We start from the raw sequence: 22790 nt of genomic DNA, 5'->3' as shown, positions 1-22790 counted from the left end.
AATACACAGTCCCCTGAATTAAGTTCTCTTTTTGGAGCTATTTTTAATAGTTGTTACACATGAGGTTTAATGGTATCAATTTGTTATCCATTTCCTTCTTTTTATTCTGAGTTTCTTCAGAGTAAGAACTTTGTTTTATTTGCCATAGGATTCCCAGCATGCCACATGGAGGCCTATTCTAAAATGTTTGTTGAATGAATTCAGATATTTTGAAATTTAGCCAATAACATGCTATGCTTATACAATGTGTAGCAAATTCTCCCTTAAAGAAAGCGGTAAACTGGGGCAAGCTTGAATGACCAGAAGTTGAGTTCATTTGGGAATAGCAGAAGAATTGCAATTGGGGAAATGCATGCTGTCACCAGCTACAGGTGAATCTGTTGAGGGTTTGGGACAGGGAGTGCAAAGAAGGGGGCATCCAGTCAGAGTCCAAGCAGTCAATTCATTGTCTTGAGGATGGGAGAGACTGTTGGTGGATGGTTATTGGTCAGGAAGTAAGTCTCATTTCCTGTGAATCGGGCATTTATCTTGTGAATCGGGAAATCAGTTTTTCAGTTAAGGTCCCTTCTGAGGGCGCATGTGCAGTATTCCCCATTGCATATCCTTCAGATTAGTTTTAGATTGAACTTCTTTCATAGAATCTTGCTGAGATTACAGCCCTCCTCTGACATTCTTTCCAGCTTCCTGTCAAATCTTAGCCAGAGTGGGACTTTATAAGTGAGATTTTTGAAGTTTAAGAGCTTCATATTCACTCTATAGGGTTACAGTGCAAGATTTAAAAGTGACTTTTGGAAGAATTAAGATAATGCTTCAGCTATATCTTTATTTCCTTGGTAGAGTTTTATGCATTTAGGGATCTTACATTTAAATGAGATTATGGACCAATTAACTTTGGGAATATTTTTGTATTCAAATTATTTTTGTCTATATGTCTGTAATAGAAGCCAATGAACGCTTAGGCTGTTTGGGGTTGGTCTTGGCATTTTAATTTGTGTCTATTATAATTAAACATATATTGCCTACCTGGCCTACTGTGGTTATACTGAGTTCTCATTTCATTAGGCTACAAAAATAATGACATTTTTCTATTCAGTCCCAGAAATCTTGGATTGAAGGAGTGTTCAACAAGAGAGAATGTAACAAAATCATACCCAGCTCTAAAGACCCTCACAGGTATAATTTTTAATTACATTTTTCTTTTTAAACCTACAGTACTTGGAAGACTGCTTATTGAAATTTAGAGCTATGACTTTACCTTGGCAGAGCCACTGTTGGTATTGTGGTGAATTTTACTCTTGCTTTATCTTTAATACACTTGTTTGTCTAGTGGAAGGATAGATACCAGGGAGGCATCTAGTACTACATCTATTCCACGTGGGTTTGGATAATTTATAACTTTTGAGTATTGGATATTTCAACATAGTGTGAATTCCTTATTCCCAGGTGTCTATGGAATATAGTAGCTGGGATATTTCAGGACTCCATGCTCAGATATAGAAACAGTTAATTGTTTCCTCCTGCAGGCTTTTTCCTTGAGCAGATAATGGGCAGCAGAATGAAATGACCTGAGTTTGACCACTCCGAGTTCTTGACAATCCTTTGAAAACTCTACTTGTAGAACAAAGTTTAAAACAGTAGCCAGTGAAAGATAAAGGAAGACAGGGCTGTGGAAAATTCCCCAGGGTAATGGATCCATGAAATTAAGGTTGGGTAGCATTGCCCTTAGGGAAAAGAATTAAAGGAAAATAGGAGAGCAGTGTTTTAATTAGGGGGACCATTCTATTTTTAGATTTCTGTTGGGCAATTAACCTTATATTCATTTGAAGTTTAGAAATCACAGTTGTATGTTCATGAAAGATAGCACCATGAGGTCACTGAAATTCTAGTTCTTTGGGGATGATGACTAAAATAGTGTTCTTTGCATTTGTTAAATATTTACTAGTCGCGCCCTCTTTGAATTACCTGTGGTTTATAAGCCCTGTGATTGGAAATCCTCATTTTACCTGCTTATGAAATGTTTATAGACTAAAAAATCACGGTAACCTTTTTTCCCTTCATCTTTTATGACATTTTGTAGTATGATGATGGATGCAGTGGAAGGCAGATTGAGTTCAGGTGACTCGCACTGCTCTGTAAATGGAAAATCATCTTCACAATCACTTTGAACTTCATGAAATGTGGTAAACTGTAGGTCATTTGGAGAAGGCAATGGCACCCCACTCCAGTACTCTTGCCTGGAAAATCCCATGGACGGAGGAGCCTGGTAGGCTCCAGTCCATGGGGTCGTTAAGAGTCGGGCACGACTGAGCCACTTCACTTTCAATTTTCACTTTCATGCACTGGAGAAGGAAATAGGAACCCACTCCAGTGTTCTTGCCTGGAGAATCCCAGGGACAGAGGAGCCTAGTGGGCTGCCGTCTATGGGGTCGCACAGAGTCGGACACGACTGAAGCGACTTAGCAGCAGCAGCAGCAGTAGGTCATTAGCCCACAGACTCAAGAAGAACATCAATGATCATAATTCCATGAATGGTCTAAGATGTACTACTTTTTATTGGAAGAAAGCAGTCTCTCTTTCTCTGTGATTGTAAAAAAAAGGTTAATGGATGGTTATGGCTGTTTCTCCTATGCCAGCCTTTTTTTTAGACCCTAGTAAAATTCTCAAAGCTGTAGCCTTCGTGCAATTTTCTTCCTTACAGTGCACAGCAAAAGAGTGATGGTTCATTATTTTAAACTTAGATAAAAGTTGATCTTTTCCTGATTCTTTTTTCCCTCCTAATAAGAAAAAAATCTGATGGACTTGATTACAGTGCTTTTTTTTTTTTTCCCCTCATTTTGAACTTGTTGAGGGAACAAAAATTCTAAAAGGCTGGAACATTCATTTCTGAATAATTTAGAATGACTGATTTTATGAATACTATCTTTTATTCCATTATTTTAACTAGATTTCTTTTCTAGTTAGAATTTCTTCAGGACTTCCCTGGTGGTCCAGTGGTTACGAATCTGCCTTGTAATGTGGGGAACAGGGTGGGTTTGATCCCTGGGCAGGGAATTAAGATCCCACATGCTGCAGGGCAGCTAAGCCCTTGCGCCGTAACGGCTGAATTCATGCACTCTAGAGCTGGAGAAGCACAATTAGAGAGCCTGCTTGTTACAACAGAGGATCTGCCATGGTGCTAAGATTTAAAAATCTTATTTTTACAAAACAAACAAAAAATCTTCAGGCTTAAAAATGTAATCATTGATGACCATAAGGCTAACTCCCAAATCCAGGAGGCTTTTTTGAATCATAAAAAAGAGAGTAATAAAGATAACAATTATATTCATACCAAATGTTCCTTAATTTGACAGTGTTTAGGGTTTTAAAATTGTATATGTATATTTTCTTACTTAATTCTTAAGAATTTTGTTATCTTCATAGTATAATATTAGTAGCCAACATTATTATACAAACTGCAGTGTACCAGATATTGTAAGACACATTACATATATTATCACCCTTAATCCTTCTAATAATTGTATGGGTCAGATATTATTTTCAGATATGAGAACTGGGGCTTAGAAGAATTGTTAAATCATTGAGATTTAAATCCAGGTATTTTGGTTCCTAACTCTGTTCTGTTAATTAGATCATAGTTGATAAGGTGTAATTATATATGGTAAATGACATAGGGGAATATTTGGGAGGTAGTATATATGAATACTCAGTAATCCTGATTTCCAGACTATAGAAAACTAACAGATATTTATATATGAATTAAATTTGTTTTAAAACATATTAATAAACTAACAGTGGTTTTATTTGTTTTATTTAGATGCACTGCAGGATGTCAGGTCTGTCAGAATTTAATCAGGTAAGCCTTAGATAAAAAATTCTATGTTTATATATATCTCTGAGGTCACATCTCTCTTTTTGTATTGGTTAATATTCCTTTTGATGTGCATTTTACATATTACCTGAGGATATTTTCTTAATTTTCTTAAGTCTTGGGTTTTTTTTTGTGAAAACAGCTTTTTTGAAGTATGGTTGACATGAAATAACTGCACATGTTTAAAATATACAATTTGATGTTTGTTTTTGTTTTCTTTACTATTTCAATCACTTTTAAGTGTACAGTTCGGCAGTGTTAAGTATATTCGCACTGTTGTGTAATGTATTTTTAGAACTTTTTCCTTTTGTCCATCCATTCATCAGCTGATGTTGTTCAGAATTTTTAAATTTTGTTCATATATTCATCTGTTGATGTTTCTTCTAGCTCCTGCTTATTGTGAATAATGCTGCTATGAACATGGGTGCATAAGAGATTTTTAGTGTTTTCTTAAAGCATCCCCAAAATGATTCTAATGTGCAGCTAAGGGAGAGAACCTCTGAGAATGTTTTTAAACTTAGAAAACAACCCAGTGTTTGAAATCTAATATAAACCTCAATGTGAAGTTTTAAAACTGTTGATATATGTCATCTGTACATTACCCTAGAAACATGTAGAAACACTGAATCTGTTTTCTTTTTAAATTTTTCGACCATGACATGTAGAAACTTAGTTACCCAACCAGGGATTAAACCCATGCCCCCTGCAATGGAAGCATGGAGTCGTAACTAGTGGACCACCAGGGAAGTTCCCACTACCTGTATTTCCTATTCTAAAATTGTGTGTTTTCTATTTTAAATTGGTTTTTATGTCAAATTTAAGGTGTTACTGTGGACTATTGATTAGAGACCATCATGGGATAGATTATACTCGGACCGTCTCAGCTGCCAGCGGTAGTGAAGATGAACAGTGGTCTGTTGAAAAGCACACAACAAAAAGCCCTACAGATACCTTTGGCACGATTAACTTCCAACATGGAGAGCACATCCACCACTCCAAGGTTTGCTAATAACTCACATTATTTTGCTGGTTTCTAAACAGAGGATATAACCTCCAAATATATGTCCGTATAGAATTTCCAAGTGTAGATGATCAGATGACCAGATTTTATTGCAAAAGCGATCCATGTTGTTGACCTGTTGACAAAAATGACTTGGCTGTTTGCTTCATATTTGAGGCACAGTTCCCAGATGTGGCGTGGCCAGCTCTTTATTTGATTGACCTCTTTCAAGCCAGCTTTTATGCCTCCTGCGTAAGAGAATGGCTTATTACTCTTGAGGCAGTTGCCAAAGGGCTGCCCTTCCTTCCGGAATGCACAAAAGTTACTACCAAAGAACAGATTTCAGCAGAAGTGTGGCCATAGCAATTCCCAGTAACTTAGCTTGTAGCTCTTGATGCCTGATATGTCCCCATGAGAAATTCTTTTTGGAAAGGAAATGGGGGTGATTTCTTTCTGTACCCCCTGAATGATAGCGCTGGGCTTTCCAGGCCAGTTTTCCTCCTGTCTCTAACATGGTATTTTGCATGTGATTTGCATAGCTATTGACAAGTCAGCTGTCTCTGTTGAGCTTATTAACTACTCACTGCTTTTTTAGAGGCAGCTTTCCCTGGGGAAAATGCAGGGGACACTCGCCTCAGGAAAGCTCAGAATCAGCTGCGCCCTGGAGTGTCACCATCAGTTAAATGGCTTTGAAAGAATAATCCTTTTTTTTTTTTTTTTTTTTTTTTTTTTTCCTTATGTTTTAACAAGTCTCAAGTTTATTTTTTCTTTTTTTTATATTGGAGGATCATTTCCTTACCATGTTGTATTGGTTTCTCTCATATAACAATTCAAATCAGCAACAGTTTTAATAGTGCCATAATAATAAGGTTTCATAATATAATTGTATAGTAGTCTACATGTCTGATTACTAATCCTCTTGCACCTAACTTTGTGCATTGACTTTTCCTTCAGTTGGCAAGAAAACTGTCTTTGGAAGCTGACTTTCACAGAACTCTTTATGTGATTTTTTCCCTTAAGTTTTTGTCTTCTTCCTTTTGTTTTATGTTGGTTCATAATCATCATCATATACTCATTTTTTTCAGTCCATTCAGCAGATCTTTATGGTTCGATCCCTTGGTGGGGAAGATCCCTGGAGAAGGAAATGGCAACCCACTCTAGTACTCTTGCCTGGAAAATCCCATGGACCGAGGAGCCTGATAGGCTGTAGTCCATGGGGTCGGGAAAAGTCGGACATGACTGAGCCACTTCACTTCACTTCATTTCATAGTCTGCTATGCCCCAAAGACCGTATGTTCTATGTACTAACATTGCTTACAGTGTAGTGAGGGAAACAGGAAATGAACATATGATTACTACAGACAGTGTAGATGTTATGAAAGGGGAGTACAGGGTCCTTTGAGAGAATGAAAAGCAAACTCCTGTTTTTCTTGGGTTGGGTGTGTATGTCAGGGAAGCCATCTGAGAGTAGGGACGACTATGCTGAGATGGGAAAGGTGAGTGAGGCAGAAGGGTAACACCACTCTAGGCATGAGGAATAATTTGTACGAGGGCCAAGGGGGATTCGGGTATGTGTGGGAGAAGACTCTTGAGAGTCCCTTGGACTGCAAGGAAATCCAACCAGTCCATTCTGAAGGAGATCAGCCCTGGGATTTCTTTGGAAGGAATGATGCTGAAGCTGAAACTCCAGTACTTTGGCCACCTCATGCAAAGAGTTGACTCATTGGAAGAGACTCTGATGCTGGGAGGGATTGGGGGCAGGAGGAGAAGGGGATGACAGAGGATGAGATGGCTGGATGGGATCACCGACTCGATGGACGTGAGTTTGAGTGAACTCCAGGAGTTGGTGATGGACAGGGAGGCTTGGTGTGCTGCGATTCATGGGGTCACAAAGAGTCGGACATGACTGAGCGGCTGAACTGAGGAAAACCGAAAGCATAGTCAGACAAATCTCCTGATCACTAATACGTTTTATGCTTAGCATTAGGCTCCTGTTACCTACTCTGTGCCTGAATTTATTTTATTTGACCTCTCAGAAGAGAAGCAGCTATCCTTATAACTTCAGCCTGGAATTGAACTTCAGTCTTAGGGTACATAGCAGGAGAGCTTGTGAGAGCTGGTTACTCATCCCTCTGGCTGCATTTGCCTTCCCAGTTGTTAGCCCTCCCACCTCCTTCCACAAAGGATTGGAGGTGAGTTATTTATAAAGGTGGAGAAGGAAATGGCACCGTACTCCAGTACTCTTGCCTGGAAAATCCCATGGACGGAGGAGCCTGGTGGGCTGCAGTCCATGGGAATGCGAAGAGTCGGACACGACTGAGCGACTTCACTTTCACTTTTCACTTTCATGCATTGGAGAAGGAAATGGCAACCCACTCCAGTGTTCTTGCCTGGAGAATCCCAGGGACGGGGGAGCCTGGTGGGCTCCCGTCTATGGGGTCTCACAGAGTTGGACATGACTGAAGCGACTTAGTAGTAGTAGTAGTTATAAAGGAGGAGGAGGGGAAGGTAAGAGTAGTTAACCCTTAGCGTCGCCTTTGGTTGGCTTTTGGAAGAAAAGACTCTGTTGCTGATAATTTAGTTAATGAAGGGTGTTTATCCTGAAATCTCAAGAAGTATCTTCTAGGACTAAAAGTACTTAACAGTTGAAAGAGAGTGCTACCTGGGAGAAGAGTTGGGATAGAAGGAGAACTAACCCAGAGCTGCTTCTCTTTATTTATTACTTGGAGCAACATAAACCATTGCACAAAGGTCCATTTGTATTTTCCCTGCTATTTGGATACATGATAAAGCCATGGTAACTCAGTTTCCTCACTTGTAAATTGAATCCTAGTTACCCTTAGATTCTTTCTACTATTCAATACATTCTGTGATGGCTTCACCATCCTCATGTTCAGAATTCCTAATATTTTAATTATGAAATAAAGGGATTATTTTTTAAGAATTTCAAAGGTGAAGACAATTGTTTTAAATCAGTATCACATTCTGGAGGATCATGTGATAATTCCTATTTGCGTATCTATGGTGATCTCTACCTGTGGTTATAGATTCATGGTTTCTTATAGCTCTTATCCTATAAATCTGACTTATTCTTGCTGTTGGTTGGCTCACACTCATCTCAATATGATTTTAACAATCTGTAAGTGGCTGCATTGGCTGGGAAAAGAAAGCCAGTCATACACTTTTTAATTTTGGGCAAAATGACAAATGATTCTGGGACTGTCTGATTTCCTCTTTTTTTTTTTTTTTTCTTTTTTGGTACATTGACCCTTTTGTGAAAAGTGTATATTTTAGGGGAAAAAAGTTTTTAGAGAGATTATATATATATATAAATAATATCGTTAGAATGTAAAATTTGAAATAAATATACATGTTCCTGGATCTTAATTTAAATTATGCAAACATGTAAGTATATGCATCTCAAGGGATGTACAATAATTGTCAATAGTGGATGAAAAAAATATGCACATATGTGAAGTGACCAAGTAAATTAAGAAAAGCCATAACATTTATGAAAAGCCTCATTTCACTTATTTCTAAACAATTTTTTTAAATGGGTCTGCTGGAGTAATGGTTTTTGCCAGTTTGACATTTTTCTGCCTCACCTCAGACCTTCTAGAGAACATTGATGGACCAACTCTGAAAATCAGAGGAAACCTTCCTGCCGTGACTTGTAATTCCCAGAAGGAACTTAAAGCGGGTGTGGGATCCTTTCAAAGTAAATATTTCCATCATAGGAAGATGAGCTTTTAAAGCGATTCCAGGCACTTTTCTTTTAAGTTTTGGCATTTCAGTTGCCCTGCTGTGTGCTTATTATGAATTGGCATGTCTTTTCCACTATTTTATGTGTATGTGTTTATGTATATCTTCCAGTATATTAGAACTTCTTATGACACAAAGTTGGATCACCTGTTACATTTAATGTTGAAAGAGTGGAAGATGGAACTGCCAAAGCTGGTGATCTCTGTCCATGGTGGTATCCAGAACTTCAAGATGCCCTCAAAACTTAAAGAGATCTTCAGCCAAGGTTTGGTAAAAGCTGCAGAGACAACAGGAGCATGGATAATAACTGAAGGCATTAATACAGGTAAGGCACATTCCCTGTTCCACTCTTTTTTTTTTTTTTCTTTTTCTGTAATGCCTTTTAAAACTGAATCAGCCAGTATAGCACTTAAGTTTGCTCTGCAGTGCTCCCAGGAGATACAGGCAGCATGAGGGAGGAAGACTGAAACTGTAGTAACTGAAAAAGAAACCCAGAAGAATCATAGACCTTTCCTGGACTGTGTTTTTACCATTGTTAAAATCTCCTATTTTAATATAACTTTGCAGACTTTTACCAAAGAAAATAGTTTTTCATGAGCTTTGGACTATTGTAAGGTTACAAAGGACATGGACTCCGTGCAAGAGTGTAGTGTGTGTAGTGTGTGGGCATAGACATGAGCTAAACTCACCACGGTCAAGTTCTCAGCAATTGGAAAGCAGGGACGCGTGCAACAATTGTACTGAGTGTATGGGGCATGAGGGGATAATTAACTACAAAACCACCTTTTCACATACTATCTCTATCTGAGTCTTAATATTTCTTGAAATCTGGCATTCAAAAACTTCATTTAGTAGCCCCTGAACCTCTAACCCGACTCTCTTGCATCAGTTTTTATGAACTGTATGTGGTAACAGAATCATCTGGGGGCATTACAAAAATACAATGCACAGGCTCTACTCCAAATTAATTAGAGTTTTTCAGGGTGGAACTTCTGAAGGATGTCTAATGTGCAGCCGGGGTTGAGAATTAGTAACTTCACAAACTCCTGTTACCATCTGTTACTAACCTATCACAGTTCTAACACCAGTTCCCATGTGACCAGCTGAAATGTCCTACAATTCAACTCAGTTCTGACAATATTTACCTGGAAACAGCATCAGATGTCACAGGTTTAGGGCTCAGTCCCACAAGACTGTCCTCTCTTCAGATGTCCGCCTCAAGTCCAGGTTGTTACCTGTGCTTCTGACTCTCTGGTTGCAAATCAGGTGGCTCAGATGGTAAAGAGCCTGCATGCAATGTCAGAGACCCAGGTTCTATCCCTGATTTCTCCTGGAGAAGAAAATGGCAACCCACTCCAGTATTCTTGCCTGGAGAATTCCATAGACAGAGGGAGCCTAGTGGGCTGTGGTCCATGGAGTCACAAAGACTTGGACACAACTGAGTGACTAACACTTTCACACTTTCTTTCACGTCCCACTATCCGATCCTTGGGTTTGATGAATTTACTAGAGTAGTTCACAGAATGCAGGAAACCAATTTACTCATTAGATTACCAGTTTATTATAGAAGGATGTAACTCAAGAACAGCTAGATAGAAGCGATGCATAGGACAAGGCACCTGTGGGAAAGGGCATGGAGCTTCTGTGCCTTCTTCCCATGTCCACATGTTTACTTGGAAGCTCTCCAAATCCTCTTTTTTGTTTTGTTTTGTTTGTGTTTGTTTGTTTGGTTTTTTATGGCAGCTTCATTGTTGTTCTTGTTGTTGTTTAGTCAACTGAGTCATGTCCAGCTCTTCTGCAAACCATGGACTGTAGCCTGCTGTAGGCTACAGTCTGTAGCTTACAAATTGTAGGCTCCTCTGTCCACGGGATTTCCCAGGCAAGAACACTGGAGTGGGTTGCCATTTCCTTCTCCAGGGGATCTTCCCAAGCCAGGGGTGGAACCCACATCTTATGCATTGGCAGGCAGATTCTTTACCACTAAGCCACCTGGGAAACCCATAGGCTTCATTATATGGGCATAATTGATTATATTATTGGTTATTGATAATTGAACTCAATATCCAGTTCCTTTCCCTTCCCCAGAGGTTGGGGATGCAACTGGAAGTTCCAACCCTCTAATCACAAGGATGGTTGGTTATTCTGGAAACCAACCCACAACAGTAGGTCCAGAAGTTGTCTCATTAACATAACAAAACCATCTCTCACTCTCACCACTTAGGAAATTCCAGGGTTTTGAGGAGCTCTGTGTCTCTGACAGACTAAATAGTTATTATTACAAGTCACAATATCATTCCTGTAGCTTTCCCTCTTCCCTTTACTTCTCTCTATTTCTACTTGGGATGTTCTAGCCAGTGTTTCCTATTAAATTCTGCCCATCCTTTAGGATCTCCATTAGATGCTAACATACCCAGGAAGCATTCTCTATCTCAGCTCACTTTTGTTCCTTAATTTCTGCCTGTAGCCCCTGTGGCATGTGTGTGTTTTGACATACAGGCTGCGTCAGGATGAGTCTCCCTGATTATGACGTAGAAGCCAGGGCCTATACATTTGTCTAAGAAGTGAGCAACAGGTACTAAGATAAGAAATAATTTCTTTTGACTAAAAAGGAATGAAGAAAGCAAGTGATTGAAAAAACAAAGAAAACATAAAACCAAGGGATTTAGAGCCTGTCACCAATGGGTAGGTAACCTCTGGTACTATTGTTTCACATTCTTAAAAGAAAGTGAAGGTTGCAGAGTTCTAAGTCCAGTGTGTAGTACTTATTTTATTTCCAGTAAAAGAAAAAAAAAAAAATAAAATAAAAGGGTGGGTGGGTAAGTTTATAGAGTTCAGGAAAAGGTGAACTTGGTCATAGTTTTTTTCTTTGAATAGCTAACTGTGTCACGTGCTTTACTTACTGCCTTTTTAAAATTTAATATTTTAGGTTAGGGTCAATTAAGGAATGCAAATATAATAGTGTGAAAACTATAGAAATAGTTCATATGAACAAAAGAAATGAGATATATTTGGAGCTTCCTTAAACAATAACCAGGGTCTGACTTGATTCAAGCACAGCTCCTTAGGGCCTGACTACACGAGAAGTGGTCCCTGGACCAGTAACATCAGCATTACCAAGGAGCTTGATGGTAACCCAGATATCAGGCTCCCCAGATGAGTGGGATAAGAAACTGCATTTTGATAACATCCCCAGATGATTCTTGAAAGTGAAAGTTGCTCAGTCATGTCTGACTCTTTGTGACCCCATGGACTATACAATCCATGGAATTCTCCAGACCAGAATACTGGAGTGGGTAGCCTTTCCCTTCTCCAGGGGATCTTCCCAGTCCAGGGATCGAACCCAGGCCTCCCACATCACAGGCGCATTTTTTACCAGCTGAGCCACCAGAGAAGCCCAGGAATACTGGACTGGGTAGCCTATTCATTCTCCAGCGGATCTTCCCAGCCCAGGAACTGAACCGGGGTTTCCTGCATTGCAAGTAGATTCTTTACCAACTGAGCCCCAGAGGATTCTTATGAACATTTAAATTTGAGAAGCTTTGTTTATCAGCTTTAGCCTATGCTTGAATGCTTCTCAACTGTAGTTGAATGTTATTTGGCATGAATTTTTGACACTTATTTAAATTGAATGCCAGAAGCCTTTAAGAACCTACTATGTATTTGGATAGATGCTGTGGATGAAAGATGAGTAAGATATGGCCCCTGGGTTAGTGATGAAGCAGGTGACTGTGATAACAGACAATAAATAACTAACCAAAAGTTGATGCTGAATGGGCCATAGTTGAGATACAAAGAAAGTGTTTGGGAGTAAAAGGAAGAGGAAGACAAATTCCATTTCCAACTGGGGAACCTGAGAAAAAGGCTTGGTGGAAGATATATACTCTTCCCTTGAGAAAAGGGTAGAAAGAAGCATTCTAGGCCAAGGTGGCAGTTCAGGGCCGGGAACACAGCTGGAGATTAAGGCATGTGCAGAGAGTGGTGATACACCTTCTAGCTGGATGTGCCTTGTGGCAGAGGACAGGGACAGCCAAGAGAGACTGGAGCCAGATTGGGTACCATGCTATTTGGGTTGAGGTTTTATTCTCTGTGTAGCAGGGAGCCCTCAAAAGATTTTTGAACAGAAGGATGAATAGGGAATGATATTGTCTGATCAGGTTTTATGGAGTCTTAGCAGGTAATATGTATTAAGATCACATGTGGGCCGCTGAAAAACTGTCACCCCCACATGCTGGTAATCCACGCCAAACCTATGGATCTGAATCTCTGTTGGTGCTGATGTATGTTCTGTGGTTCAGAACCCCAGTTTTAGAAGATGACTGGGAGGGGAGGATGCCAGAGAGAAGAAAATGATTTAAATGCATGCAATATGCAGGGTTTTTGCTTTTTTTTTTTTTTTTCCTGTGCTAATGACACATACAGAGTCAGATTCTACTTAAAAAGAGTAAGTGGTGTAATGTAGTGTTTGCAATTAAAAGGCAGGTTAAGCCAATCTCAAAAGGCTACATAGTGCATAATTCCAACTATATGACATTCTGGAAGAGGCAAAACTATAGAGACGATAAAAAGATCAGTGGTTATCAAGGACTGGGGAGAATGAGGGATGAATAGACAGAGTACAGAGGATTTTGAGGACAGTGAAACTATTATGTTTGTAATTCCTCTGTGCCAGCAACTTTCCCTGATAACAGTCTTTTGCATATCAGTTCAGTTCAGTTCAGTTCAGTCACTTAGTCGTGTCCGACTCTTTGTGACCCCATGGACTGCAGCACGCCAGGCCTCCCTGTCCATTGCCAACTCCCGGAGTCTACCCAAACCCATGTCCATCGAGTCAGTGATGCCATCCAACCATCTCATCCTCTGTCGTCCCCTTCTCCTGCCTACAATCTTTCCCAGCATCAGGGTCTTTTCCAATGAGTCAGCTCTTCACATCAGGTGGCCAAAGTATTGGACTTTCAGCTTCAACATCAGTCCTTGCAATGAACACCCAGGACTGATCTCCTTTAGGATGAACTGGTTGGATCTCCTTGTAGTCCAAGGGACTCAAAAGTCTTCTCCAACACCACAGTTCAAAAGCATCAATTCTTTGGCGCTCAGCTTTCTTTATAGTCCAACTGGCACTTTTTCAGTTCACTTCAGTCGCTCAGTCATGTCCGACTCTTTGTGACCCATGAATCCCAGCACGCCAGGCCTCCCTGTCCATCACCAACTCCCAGAGTTCACTCAGACTCACGTCCATCGAGTCAGTGATGCCATCTAGCCATCTCATCCTCTGTCATCCCCTTCTCCTCCTGCCTCCAATCCCTCCCAGCATCAGAGTCTTTTCCAATGAGTCAACTCTTTGCATGAGGTGGCCAAAGTACTGGAGTTTCAGCTTTAGCATCATTCCTTCCAAAGAAATCCCAGGGCTGATCTCCTTCAGAATGGACTGGTTGGATCTCCCTGCAGTCCAAGGGACTCTCAAGAGTTTTCTCCAACACCACACTTCAAAAGCATCAATTCTTCGGCGCTCAGCTTTCTTCACAGTCCAACTCTGACATCCATACATGACCAAAGGAAAAACCATAGCCTTGACTAGACGGACCTTTGTTGGCAAAGTAATGTCTCTGCTTTTGAATATGCTATCTAGTTTGGTCCTAACTTTTCTTCCAAGGAGTAAGTGTCTTTTAATTTCATGGCTGCAGTTACCATCTGCAGTGATTTTGGAGCCCCCAAAAATAAAGTCAGCCACTGTTTCCACTGTTTCCCTATCTATTTCCCATGAAGTGATGGGACCAGATGCCATGATCTTTGTTTTCTGAATGTTGAGCTTTAAGCCAACATTTTCACTCTCCACTTTCACTTTGAAAGTGGAAAGTAAAAAAGTTGGCTCTTGCATATACTTGTCTATTATTCTCTTTCTGGCAGTTGCAGTGTTTTGTGTGATTTGTGAGTTAAAGTTTGACTTCTAACCTGGTTGTTCATAGGTGTGTCCAAACATGTTGGGGATGCCCTGAAAGCCCATTCCTCGCAGTCCTTGAGAAAAATCTGGACAGTTGGAATCCCTCCTTGGGGTGTCATTGAGAACCGGAAAGATCTTATTGGAAGAGATGTAAGTAGACAGTTCTTTCATAGCAAAAGGAAATAAACATATATCCACTTTCCAGCTTAGCACTATACCTGGACGCCTGTAGACATCTTCAATGTAATATGCCCCAAACCAATTCCTGACTTCATGCTGCCTTTCTTACCCTGTCTTAGAAAGTGACAATCTTACCCTGCAGTTGCTCAGGCCCAAAACCCTGCACTAACCCTGAAATGATCTCTGCTCATGCCTCAAACCTAATCCCCTGGGTAATTCTAATAGCTTTCCCAGCTCTCATCTGTGGCTTCCCAGGTGGCACTAGAGATAGAGAACCTCCTGCCAATCAGTGCAGGAGACATAAGAGATAGGGGTTCAATCCTTGGGTTGGGAAAATCCCCTGGGGGAGGAAATGGCAACCCACTCCAGTATTCTTGCCTGGAGAATCCCTATGAACAGAGGAGCCTGGCAGGCTACAGCCCATAGTGTCGCAAAGAGTCAGACTTAGCGACACAGCATGCACTATATATAAAATAGGTAACTAGTGAGAAACTACTGAATAGTACAGGGAACTCTACTCATTGCTCTGTAGTGACCTAAAAGGGAAGGGAAGCGGAAGAAGAGGGAACATGTGTATATAGCTGATTCACTTACTGTATAGCAGAAACTAGTACAACATTGTAAAGCTACCGTACTCCAATGAAAACTAAAAAAAAACGAAGCAAAACAACTATATCTTGAAAAAAAAAGTGACTGATTGCCTTCCAGAAAGATGATAACAGTTTCCATTCCTAACAACAGGGTATGAGGATGCCCATTTTTCTGTACTATTCCTGGCTTCAGAAGATAGTCTGGCTTTTTAGAAAACATTGCTTTTCTGATAGGTATAAATTAATACTTAATTGTTCTTAAGTACCTTTCTCTGATTACTAGTGAGGTTCGACATCTTTTCATGTGGTTTCTGGACACTTTTAAGCATAGTTAAAATGTTGAAAGACCTTTTATAATTCATTTTAGCATTTTTGTTTGCTATGTATGCTGCATTTCCCAGATTTTAATTTGTATTATTTATGAAATCTTTCCATATATAAAAAAATGTGTTAAATCTATCAATCATTTTCTTTTTGGCTTCTAGCCTCAGTGTCATGCTTAAGAATTGTAAAGGTAACTTTTAAAGACTAATGTTTTAACATTTATGGTACTTTTTACATCCATTATTTAACACCTCACAGCAGCCCTCTGCTATAGGAATTGTTAATATCACTTACACATGAGGAAAATGAGCCTGACAAAGGAAGCAGGTAATACCCAGATTTAAAATTAGAAAGCAGAAGAGTCTAGCCTTAAACTTGGACTTTTAGACTCTAAACACAGTTGCCTCTCCCTGTTTGTGGATTCTGCATCTGAAGAGTCAACCAACATTGGATCCCCAGGATTCAACCGACCATGGATCCGGGGGATATGAAAGTCGACTGTATTATGCCATTTTATATGAGGCATCTGAGCATCTGTGGACTGTAGTATCCATGAGTAGTCCCGGCACTAACCCCCCACGGATACCAAATGACTGTACTGTGCTTTCCTCCCTAGAAACAAATAAGAATTGGAATAGTTTATGGAAGAATCAGTAAATATTAATAAGGGTGTTCACTAGTAGCTCAGATGGTAAAGAATCTGCCTGCAATGCAGGAGACTCAGGTTCAATCCCTGGGTTGGGAAGATCTCCTGGAGAAGGGAATGGCAACCCCCTCTAGTGTTCTTGCCTGGTGAATTCCATGGATCTGGGTAATTTATATTGAATGTGAATACATCTCCATTTACTCTTCACTTCATTTGGGATACTAGAAACATAAATCAGTATCCAAATATTATTCTGAAATAGATCTATATAAAGGCATAGCTTCTGAATACTGATGTGCTCTGTGTACCAGTGCAGATCCTTGAACTGATTTTTCAATGATCTGAGACAAAGTAAGTAGAGAAATTGAAAATAAATATTTGGAAGCATTTTTAGCAATGTAACAGTGCTGTGACTCCAAGCATATGGTAAGTGTTCTCATGTGGCTGTGTGTGTGAGTGTCGCTGAACTTGTGTCGTGAGTCTAATGTAGCACACGCTGCAGCCTAGTCGTGCACTATGGGACTACATATCCATCCATAGAAAAATAAAAAGTAAAGGAACTCAGATTGAGTCTTCACGGCAGATAGCTCTTAGTAGCTAGTAGTACTTTTTGGTGTGGACCGGAACTCTGTAGTGCACAAACAGGCCTTTGGAGCAGTCAGCCCAGGAAGGACCTCTGACCCTTGTTCTCGCTGTCTTGCAGGTAGTGTGCCTGTACCAGACTCTGGGAAACCCCCTCAGCAAGCTCACAACACTCAACTGCATGCACTCCCACTTTATCCTGTCTGATGATGGCACTGTGGGCAAGTATGGCAATGAGATGAAGCTCAGGAGGAACCTGGAAAAGTACCTCTCTCTGCAGAAGATACATAGTTGTGAGTACCCACGGGACCTCAGCCGACAGGTCCTGTCTAGGAGCACTGCTGCAGAGAGGTCCAACTGGGCTTCTTGTAGTCCTTGGTAAACCCTTGATATTGAGAGAGGATGTTTATCCAAAAAAAAGGCTGACTCATAAAGTTGCTGTAGAAATCCTTGGGTTCATCCATATGAAATGTGCCAATGTCAGTTCCTGTGCTGTAGGCCTCTGAGGATAGAAAGCATAGGATTGGGTGACTCTGCATGTCTTCATAATCCAAGTCTTGGAGAAGAGTGCCCTTTCCTGGGATGCCTATTCTAGGAGGTTTTCATCTGGAGCTATAATGTGCCTAAACTGAGAGCTGGGAGTAGAGGAAGCTCTCTCATGAGATTTCTAAGCAAGAACTTCACAGTTGTTTTCCTTTTATAACAAATTTAATTAGTCACATCAGTAAGATTCTTTTTGTAGAAAACAATAATAAATATATTTATTTTTATGGAGATTAGTTATTGCTTCAAGAAAGATGTCCCTAACTGAAACTGAATTATTTTCCTCTCTCCTACAAAATACCCTTACTGATTTCTTTTTCTGTTGATAAAAGTGTTATATACTCTTATATTCAGATAAAGAAAGAAAAGGAAGGGATAGCCCTCTGTAATCTTACTACGAAAAATAACCATCGTTAACTTTTTCATCTGTACGATTTCAGAAGAACATATCCCTTCTGATATGGAAGGCTATCCCTTTCTTCTCCAAATAAAAACCTAGAATTTGAATTTAGTTTTTATAAGATGATGTTACAAGAAGATTATGTCTATCAATTGGTACATCTTATGTCTGATTTTTAATGACAAGGACAAAGTAATAAGGAGGTGGAGTTATGTAGAAAAGGAAAGGAAATAAAATATTAAAACAATGGGCTAAGAGGCCCACTCCTATCATTTGTGGAGTCAGGACAAGGTGCACATGGAAGCCCACATACTGTTTGTTTAAATATTTAAAAGTTTTAAATCAAGCTAACAAACACAAATAACAAGATTAAAAACATAATAAAATAATGTTTAATCCTTTTACCTTTGCATATATAGCTGGAAGGCCAGGTTTGAGGTCAGAGTCCTGGATTCTGGGGAGTACAAAGCCAAATCATGGAGGTGAAGCAGAACCAGGACCTTGGTCCCTGGTTTACAGTCACTCTCTGCTTTTCTTCCTTGCTTTGGCTCAATCTCATAATGTCTGGGCCTGACATAGACATTGTCACCTAGACACTCCAATCTATATGTCCAAGCCCTACTCCCCACAAATCCTCTTGCTTTGACAAGTACATCCCTGGGGCAGAGGCTCAAGCAGCCTTTGGAATCAAGAATTTTGGGGTCTAGTACAGTCCAGTGTATGACAGGGAGCACAGGCTTCCTTGAACCTTGACCCTGTAGACTCCTCACTGGGAGAGGAAGGGCTTGGCCAGAGGAGGGTGCCGTAGAACCTGGAACCCAGAGTGAAGTCCTCTGTTGCTCAGGTGTAGGCATGGTGTTGCCCGCCAGTTTTCCTTCTTTTGGGGGAAACAAAAATTGATTTAAATATTAAATATGTCAATACACATGTGATGTAAAAGTTAAATCAAACAAGAAGCCTATAAACAGTCAACATTTCCCCAAATCTTCCCCTCCCTACACTATTAATAATTTGATGTATATCATCCCAGAGTTTTCTGGTTATTTATGTAAATATAAAAACATGTTGCACATATAGGTATGTGTATATGTATATATAAAATATATACCTATATATATAGTTTTAAAATTTTAAATAGGGTTTTAAATGGGATCATACTGGACATATCAATCTGTAACTTTTGTTTGCTTAATATCTTTAAAAAGAATGACTCCACAGTCTTTCCTTTTTTTGTCTTCCTTACTTTAATAAAGCAATATGTAGTCTGACAAGAAAGTCAACTAGTGAAAAATGGAATACGTTGAAATATAAAAGTCTTTGAGGTTTACCCATCCCATTCTGTTCTTAGAAATAACCACTATTAAAAGTTGATTGAATTGTCAACAGCTTGATTATTTTTTTGAGGTGAGTGATGGATACATTGGGATCCATTATATCATTCTGTTTTCTTTGACGTATGTTTGAAAATTTCCACAATAAAAAGTTAATTTCTTAAAGACTACTACTTATTATTATTTTTTAATTACTGAAAGCCTTTAGATACCTTTTTAACTGGGAGAAGATACCCTAACCATATTTGTATCTACTTTTATTTAAAGTCCAAGCTTTCTGACTTGGCCTTGAACTAAGTAAACCTGAGTCCAAGAAGAGAATGGCTAGTTCAAGTAAGGAATATACGCGGTAATTGAAAGGCTTGTGTCTGGAAATTGGCATTGCTGATAGCGTCCCTTTGTAACAATTTGATACTGTTTGTCATCTGAAATAGGCTCTGGACAAGGCGTGCCCGTGGTGGGGCTGGTGGTGGAAGGTGGTCCCAACGTCATCCTCTCAGTGTGGGAGACTGTGAAAGACAAAGACCCGGTGGTGGTGTGCGAAGGCACAGGCAGGGCTGCTGACCTCCTGGCCTTCACCCACAAACACTTAGCAGATGAAGGGTGAGCTGTTGAGCCTTCACTTCTAAAACTATGCTGACTCTTTCTTCTTCCTAAGCACTGCTCTCATGTGGGATGGATGTCCTTAGAGGACAGGGACCGGAATTCTCTGGATATCTTGGAGGATGGGTTGAGACTGGAATTCATTTTTCAGTGATTTTTGTATTTATTAAAGCAACACCAAAATGCCCTCCAGCGATGCAAGTTGCCATTTCTTTAGCTGTAGAGTAGAGTGGCTTGCATCTACAAAGGACTTTGAACCTTGTCTGAGCTTAGGGAAAAAGCGTTTCCAGGGGGAGTGAAGGAGAAGACCACTGTGGTAGTCACTTTTGAATTCAACTGCTGTCAGTAAATATAGCAGAAATTAGAGAAATCGATATCCTGATATTTTTGTAGCATATGTTGTACTTAGTTGAGGTTTTAGTTCTTTCTTCTTTTCAAGATGGGAGTTTTTCTCTAAGCCATCCCTAAACCCAGCGTGATTCTTCCAATTTCAAAAGCATGGTATTTCTGCCGCATGAGTAAATACAGGGCCCAGGAACTGAAATGTTGACCCCACTCATTTGCTTAAAAAACATTCATTCACTTTAAGCTATAACTGTTCTCTGATGACTTTTCCCTTACAGTTTCTCTTCCCTTTCAGCCCCACTTCCACCCTCTATCCTCTTCCTCTTCGGTTATACCTCTCTCTTTCCTAAAGTTACCCTAGACAAGTGATTCTTACACGATTTGGAGTGTCAGATTCTTTAAGGATACCATGCCCATAATTTCTGGAGATTCACAGCCCCTTGGAAATCTGTCAGCTCAAAAACCTGCCCCAAGTGCTTTCTTCCCAGGAGCATGGCATATGAGTCCACCCTTGTTTTAATGTTCAGCCTTCTCCTCATGCCGGTGCTCCGCTTTGCTTCCTCCCATTCATTTGTCTCTTGACACAACTGTCCATAGACACCTCCGTCACGTGGACAGACACAGTGATGTTGTACTTATGCTGATGTTTTTGGCTTGTTCCCTCTCTCGACTGTGTCAAGTCATGGCCATTTCTCTCTCTCCCAGGACCCTGCGTCCTCAGGTGAAGGAGGAGATCATCTGCATGATGCAGAACACCTTCAACTTTAGTCTTAAGCAGTCCAAGCACCTTTTCCAAATTCTGATGGAGTGTATGGTGCACAGGGATTCTGTGAGTATGATGAGTTGATGACTTGACCAACTTAAAAATTGCTAATGTTGAACAAGGGGTTTCCCTGATGACTTAGAGCTAAAGAATCTGCCTGCAGTGCAGGAGACGCAGGAGACTTGGGTTCAATCCCTGGGCTGGGAAGATCCCCTGGAGGAGTGCATGGCAGCCCACTCCAGTATTCTTGCCTAGAGAATCCTGGGGACAGAGGAGCCTGATGGGCTACAGTCCATGGAGTCACAAAGAATCAGATATGACTGAGCTGCTGAGCATGAGCACTAGTGAATGTTCAACAATTATGACATTTATTTTCACAATTTTTTTTCATTTCTAACTTGGTTGTATATAGTGCTACAGAACTTGACTTTTAACATGACTTTTTGTTCCCTCCTTCTCTGGAACCACGCTTCAGATTCCTAATGGTACTTGGGAAAAAGAACTTAGATAATATAACAGTATTACAGGAAAGTGATTGAATTTAATATAAATTACATGTGAATATTTTCGGAGGGTAAAGGAACAGCTTCCGGCCTTAAATAAACTCAAGGTTGCTGGCTTGGATGACCATTTCTCAGTATCCTCAGTATATCCTGCAGGAATCACTGGGGATGCAGTGGATAGTGAAAATGTGAGAATACACTCTCAGCTGGAAGATGGAGGCCACAAACTATGGACTATAAACATGATACAGATCAGGAGATTTTAATCTTTTAGGATATTTTGATCAAAATTTTTTATCAGTGACTTAGATGATAGGTAGCTGACAGTTACATTAAATACGCAAATATGTCATGATTCACAGTGATCTTTCCAGAATTTGAAGGGTGGACCAAATTGTACAAGATTTTGGTACTATTAAAGCACTTGGCCTCAAAAAACCAGTTGAGTAAGTTCAGTCTAGACTAGGCATGGCTAAACAGATGTGAAAGCCCTTTGGGATTTTAGCTGGCTGCAGCCATGAAATTAAAAGACGCTTACTTCTTGGAAGGAAAGTTATGACCAACCTAGATAGCATATTGAAAAGCAGAGACATTACTTTGCCCACAAAGGTCTGTCTAGTTAAGGCTATGGTTTTTCCAGTGGTCATGTATGGATGTGAGAGTTGGACTGGGAAGAAAGCTGAGCGCCGAAGAATTGATGCTTTTGAACTATGGTGTTGGAGAAGACTCTTGAGAGTCCCTTGGACTGCAAGGAGATCCAACCAGTCCATTCTGAAGGAGATCAGCCCTGGGATTTCTTTGGAAGGAATGATGCTAAAGCTGAAACTCCAGTACTTTGGCCACCTCATGCGAAGAGTTGACTCATTGGAAAAGACTCTGATGCTGGGAGGGACTGGGGGCAGGAGGAGAAGGGGACGACAGAGGATGAGATGGCTGGATGGCATCACTGACTCGATGGATGTGAGTCTGAGTGAACTCCAGGAGTTGGTGATGGACAGGGAGGCCTGGCGTGCAGCGATTCATGGGGTCGCAAAGAGTCGGACACGACTGAGCGACTGAACTGAACTGAATAATAACAAAAACAGCAACCATGTCAACAGTTAGCAGTGTGCTTTCAATATATGTTTTTTTTCCCAATAATTTTTTTTTACATGAAATATCCCCATGAGTGAGTTCAATATGGCAGTGATTGCTTATTTCAGTTTCAGAGATAATGAACTAAAGACTAGAGACTTTAAGTGTTTTGCCCAGAATCGTGCAGTTATGAAATAGTAGAACTGAAATTGGGGCTCAGGGTTGAAATCTTGTGTATGATCTACCACATTTTATATCCCTCACAATGTCAGTAGGTAAAGAAAAGGACGTGTTAAAGGGATCGCACTCATACTTGCCTCTTCCTGTCATCAAGGAGA

General features: G+C 40.2%; 1 protein-coding gene across 3 annotated transcripts in view; it reads left to right on the top strand.

The window, feature by feature from the left end:
- Window positions 1-22790, top strand: part of TRPM6 (transient receptor potential cation channel subfamily M member 6) — a 191138-nt gene that overhangs the window by 89062 nt on the left and 79286 nt on the right. For all 3 annotated transcript variants that reach the window (XM_006057219.4, XM_045165067.1, XM_044939956.2), the window contains 8 exons: window positions 1094-1173; window positions 3815-3853; window positions 4691-4868; window positions 8742-8955; window positions 14594-14718; window positions 17012-17183; window positions 19599-19767; window positions 20818-20941. In XM_006057219.4, the coding sequence (XP_006057281.4) occupies window positions 1094-1173; window positions 3815-3853; window positions 4691-4868; window positions 8742-8955; window positions 14594-14718; window positions 17012-17183; window positions 19599-19767; window positions 20818-20941 (1101 nt within the window). The remainder of the gene's footprint in view (window positions 1-1093; window positions 1174-3814; window positions 3854-4690; window positions 4869-8741; window positions 8956-14593; window positions 14719-17011; window positions 17184-19598; window positions 19768-20817; window positions 20942-22790) is intronic.

Source organism: Bubalus bubalis, chromosome 3, assembly GCF_019923935.1.
Source record: "Bubalus bubalis isolate 160015118507 breed Murrah chromosome 3, NDDB_SH_1, whole genome shotgun sequence".
NCBI lineage: Eukaryota > Metazoa > Chordata > Mammalia > Artiodactyla > Bovidae > Bubalus > Bubalus bubalis.
This window is presented reverse-complemented; position numbering and strand designations above follow the sequence as displayed.